This window comes from Podarcis melisellensis (assembly GCF_964234715.1).
Source record: "Podarcis melisellensis genome assembly, chromosome: W".
In the NCBI taxonomy this organism is placed as follows: domain Eukaryota; kingdom Metazoa; phylum Chordata; class Lepidosauria; order Squamata; family Lacertidae; genus Podarcis; species Podarcis melisellensis.
This window is the reverse complement of record NC_138535.1, coordinates 13,192,879-13,198,355: the sequence shown is the minus strand read 5'-3', so window position 1 is coordinate 13,198,355 and position 5,477 is coordinate 13,192,879. Positions and strand designations below refer to the sequence as shown.

The 5,477-nt window shown below is 50.1% G+C and overlaps 1 protein-coding gene across 1 annotated transcript; it reads left to right on the top strand.

The window, feature by feature from the left end:
- Positions 1 to 2,014: 2,014 nt before the first annotated feature.
- On the top strand, positions 2,015 to 4,394 carry LOC309361146 (uncharacterized protein). The gene is made up of 2 exons (XM_081896107.1): positions 2,015 to 3,321; positions 4,120 to 4,394. Exon 1 carries the CDS (start codon positions 2,086 to 2,088, stop codon positions 3,226 to 3,228), a length of 1,143 nt encoding a protein of 380 aa, XP_081752233.1. The 5' UTR covers positions 2,015 to 2,085; the 3' UTR covers positions 3,229 to 3,321; positions 4,120 to 4,394.
- The last annotated feature ends 1,083 nt before the right edge of the window (positions 4,395 to 5,477 follow it).

Here is a 5,477-nt window from a genome sequence, read left to right as displayed (position 1 = left end):
TCTTTTGAAAGGCTAAAGAGGGCGTTCGCTTCGGAAGAGCAGCTCTTGCACGTGGATCTGCAGAAGCCAATGAGGCTGGAGACAGACACGTCAGACCAAGCCGTAGGGGTGGTGCTACTACAGCCGGGAGACCAGTCCAGCTGGAGGCCGTGCGCCTTTTTCTCGAGGAAGCTGAGCAAGTCGGAGCAAAACTACACGGTGTATGACCGGGAACTGCTTGCAATTTATGTAGCTTTTCGACGCTGGAGACATTTGTTAATCGGGGCGCAGCACAAGATCCAGGTGTGCACGGACCATAAGAACCTGGAATACTGGAGGACTGCACAGGTACTCAACCAGTGACAGGTGCGATGGGCTCAGGAGTTCTCCAAGTTTTTCTTCGAGATTTGGTACGTGCCGGGAGAGGAAAACGTCAGAGCTGACGCTCTCTCCCGGAAGCCGGAGTACATGGAAGGAGAGGGACCACCAGAAGCCCGACATGTGATCCCCGAGGACCGATGGGTGTGTGGGGGAGTGTTGGTAGGGAGACGAGAACTAGCCGGGTTGACGAGGGACGGTGAGTTCGCCCAAACCAAAATCAGGGTGTGATGGCCTGGGATTCCGATTCAGAGGATGAACCAGAGGAATCCCAGCCTGCACAGGAGTCCCCGCCTCCAGGGCCGGCTGAACTGGGGCAAGGCCTAGATGCTGAAGAGCCTGCACCTGTGGCAGAGCATCAGGAGCTGGCCCCAGGTGAAGCCCTTCTTGCCCCAGAGGGGCTTGATGACTCAGTGGCCACAGGTGAGCCTCCTCCAGGGCCCAGTAACCCTTCGGCCTCTCCTGATCTGCAGAGGCTTAGGGCAGAGAGGCGAAGGGAACTGGTTGCCCCCAGGAGGAGTGCTCGCCTTAAGGCCAGAGGAGGCGGGGCTCCTGGGGGTCGGGACTGCCCCCGGCCTTAGAAGAGGATAAAAGCCCAGTCAGCCCGGCCCCAGGTTGCGGGAGCAATGTCGTTGTTGGCTTCGGACCTTCCTGTGTTCCTGATCCCTGCTCGGCCTCCTGTTCCTGACCATCCAGTGCTCCTGTTCCCTGCTCGGCCTCCTGTTCCTGACCATCCGGTGCTCCTGTTCCCTGCTCGGCCTCCTGTTCCTGTTCATCCGGTTTTCCTGTTCCCTGCTCAGCCTCCTGTTCCAGCGTTCCTGTTCCCCGCCCGGCTCTCCGTCTCGGACCTCGCCCCTCTTCGTGTGGACTCTGCTTACACCCACGGTAGCTTACCCCCGGGACCAGCACACAGGGAACTCAGGGACGCAGGGGAAAACCATGGAGGTTTTGAGGAGAAGGAAGGGGTACTGTATTACCAGAATGAGTCCTTTCTGGATACACTCTCTTGCACGTTGTAATTTTAACAGCAAGTACTTGGTTCTTTGCTTACATCCTTCAGAAGTTAGCAAAGACAGACACAACCTTTTGTCTTGGTAAACCTGTATAGGATACTTTTGTTAGGATATTTCCGTTCCACCTTAAAAGGGAGCAGGCTATGTGAGTCACAGAGTCTGCGTATTTCCTGTTCACAGGATGTTTATGTTTTCTATTGCTTTCGTTTCTGTGTGCTCTGAGCAGACCGAAGCAAGCAGTCATGTTTTTTCTTTGTTCTGACCAACGCTGAATAAACTTGTAAATATGCTCTCCTGCTGTGCATCTTTCGCTGTGTGAATTCTGCTGATAGAGCGTGCATCAGCCCAAGAATGTGGCAATCTAGTTCTGGAGCTCGTGTCGCTAATTGCTGATACTGCGTGTCTACGGGAGATCGATGGACGTCCGGAGATGACGTGGAGTCATGATGGACTTTATCTCCCTGGCAGTATCCCAACAACAGGTTTCGGGCCCAGATTCATGGCACTTACAAGAGAGTAAGACTGCGACAGACTGCTGAGGTATGTGCAAAAGCAAAAGCAAATGAGGCTATTCTGTGGGCCGCGGCAAGAGTCTCTGATGTCCGGCAGGTCTAATTGGCCTGGGAGCCGAGCCAAGCAGGCTTCGAGATTAATGGGAGCCAAGATAAGGGGTCTCTGAAGTGAATGAGACTCACGGCTCAAGCAAAGAGCTGAAATGGAGTTTTTCCAAGCCTCTGAAGCTGCTGAGTGCCCAAAGTTAAACCGGCACAATTATGAGACCTGGGCTGTGTGGTGTGAGAGTTTGCTGCGACAGTTTCAAGTGTGGCATACTGTGTGTGAAGCCCCTCCAGTTCCTCTGACAGATAAATGGAAGGCCCAAGATTCAAGGGCTGTAGACGTAATAGTCTTGTCTGTCTCTCTGGAGGAAATTGCTACGCTAGCTGGCAACATGACTGCACGTCAGATGTGGAATGCTTTGAAAGTAGCTCATCTGCCAGTCATCCCAGCCCAGAGTTTGACTGCATCGGAGGTCCTGGCTGTTTCCCAGAATGCGAGTGAATGCAGGGATGCTGAGGGCACTGGTTGCAAGCTGCAGGGGGAGCTGACTGTGATGTCATCCCAGGCAGCATTCCAGTCTCCAGGTGGAGCCAAGGAGTCGGCAGCTGAGAGCTCTGTTTCCCATGGGAGCCAAGGTCAACTTTGCAGAGGCCGGAAGGCCAGAAGTAAACAGAGAAAGAAGCCAGCAGATGGCCCAAAGCACAAGGGGGGTGAAAGGCCCACGCCAGTGGAAAACAAGGCTTTGTTAGCTGGCACTGCTTCACCAAAGGCTAAAGGCAAGTTTGATGGCCAGGAGCAGGGGGGCAAGCTGCAAAAGCCCACGCCGGTGGAAGACAAGGTTTTGTTTGCCAGAAAAGCTGCTCCAAAGGCCAAGGCCAGGTTTATCGTCGACTCTGGTGCCAGCCACCATCTTTCAAAAGACCGGCACCTGTTTATCTCCTTCACACCTCAAGATGGAGAGATCCACCTGGCTGATGGGAGGACGTTGCAAATTGCAGGAAAAGGGACTGTGAAACTTGCAAGTCTGCACACTACCATCAGAGATGTACTTTTTGTTCCAGGTGCTGCGGACAATTTGCTTAGTGTCCCACAGCTGACTGGGCGTGGTTTTGAGATTTCCTTCAAGAGGAGCGTATGTGTCATCAGGAAAGGCAAAGAGGACATTTTGCATGCAAAGTTTATGCATGGCTTATTCTGTATAACTTATGATGACAATGCTGTTGTGTCTAATGTTGATTCTTGTTGTGTTGCACAAACTAACAAAGTTCTTCATGCAGGATGCATTCATGAAGCACATTGAAGATTTTGTCACATGTCTTGGCAGGCGCTGGCCAAGATGCCTGAGTTGGTTGAAGGTTTGAACATCAAACCCTGTAAGTTTCACATGAAATGTGTATCTTGTGCAGAGAACAAGGTGAAGGTTACTCCAAAAGGCAAGGAGTCTAGCAGGCAGGCTTCCAAACCCTACCAGCTAGTGCACGCAGACCTGGTTGGTACACTTGCGCCCTCTTTGGGTGGAGCAAGGTACTTCATGGTTCTAATTGATTCTTTTTCTAGGTACATTCATGTGTTTATGCTTGAGCAGAAATCGCAAACGTTTCTTAGGTTCAAGGCATTCTGTGCTTGGTTGGGGAATGTTCATGGTAAACGTATTGGCTGTTTGTTTACTGATCGAGGCGGGGAGTTCACTTCTCAGCAGTTTGAAGCTTTCCTGACTGAGAAGGGAATCCAGCATGACTTGTCAACACCTAGATCGCCATGGATGAATGGACTTGCGGAGCGAGCAAATCAGACTTTGCTTCAAGGCCTGAAAACCTTGTTGCATGATGCCAACCTCTCTGAGAAGTTTTGGGGGGAAGCTCTGTCGACGTTTGTTTATTCCTATAATCGCAGACTGTCATCACCTATTGGTTGTACTCCCTACGAGAAGATGTTTGGTAAGAAACTGAATGTCAAGCACATGAGAATCTTTGGTTCTGACATGTGGGTACACACCCCACAGAGCAACAAGCTTGGGAAGCGTGGGGCACATGGTTTGTTCATGGGGTACGAAAAAGGTGCATACAGGGTATGGATGACTAACTCTAAGACAATTAAGTTCACCAAGAGTGTTGAGTACAATCCTAAGTGGGGGGGAAATGTGGGAATTTTCCAGAGTTACCCAGAGGAGGATGAAGGTGATGTGAAAAAGGCAGATAATGTTGAGAAAGCTGAGAAAGCTGAGGATGATGATGATGGTGGTGATGATCAGAGTTCGGATTCCAGTTCAGTGGGCGGCGCTGCTGCTGTCAGTGACAGTGATGACACAGCAGACTACAAGAGCGCAAAGGCCTCAGTCAGACCATCTGATGCGTCTGACAATGAACTGGAAGAACCACTGTTCACCATTGGTCACTTTTCTCCTAAGAAGGAGGAAATGAGTCCAGAAGACTTGCGTCTAGTACGCAGGTCTGAAAGGGCCACTAAAGGCAGACCTCTGAAGAGATTTGCTGATGAGTTTGCTAAGACAGCAACTGCTGTTCTTAGTAACTGAGAGAAGGTGTGGGAACCTTCAAGCTTCAAAGAGGTTCAGGAGTTAACCTCTAAAGATGCTGAGCCTTGGCTAAATGCCATGAAGGCTGAAGTTGATTCCGTGAACAGGAACCAAACTTGGGAACTGGTACCGGTAGTCCCAGGAATGAGACTGGTTGGCAGCAAATGGGTCTTCAAGGCCAAGACAGACCAGAATAACAAGGTTGTCAGACACAAAGCCAGATTGGTTGCCAGAGGTTTTTCACAGGTACCAGGATAAGATTACCACGATACCTACTCACCCACCGTCAAATATGAGAGCATTCGACTGATGCTCAAGATTGCTGCAGAGGAGAAACTACATGTTTCCCATCACGACATTAATACAGCTTTTTTGTACGGTAATTTTCTGGTACACCAAACACAGAAAATTGCTGATGTATTAACCTGGTTGAATTGGGTTGATGCAAACCCAGCAGACACACCGATGCTGACAGGTTACCAGGTAGATAGTACTGCTGAAGCGTTTTCTGACACTACGCTGTACAGATGCATTCTAGGGAAGCTGAATTTCATTGCTAGATGTTCAAGACCTGATATAGCTGTAAGCACTAACCTGCTTAGCAGACATGCTAACAACCCTACTGTTCAGGATTGGAAAGCGCTGAAGCGCATAGCCCGCTATTTGAAAGGGACTATGCACTACAGGCTGAGGTTCACCAGTCAGAAGACTGGAGGTCTTGAAATCTTTGCAGATGCTAGTTTTGGAAGTGACACCACGGATGGTACAAGCACTTCTGGAGTATGCTACATGTACAACCACTGTCTGTTTGACTGGCTGTGCAAGAAGCAGACGACAGTGAGCCTAAGTTCCTGTGAAGCAGAACTCAATGCTCTGTCATTTTCACTCATGGATTGTGAATGGTTGATGCAACTGTTTAAGGACATCGGAGTTTCTGTGAAATGTCCTATACAAGTGTATCAAGACAATAGATCCTGTTTGGCTTTGCTGAACTCAGAGAGTTGCAAGCAAAGAAC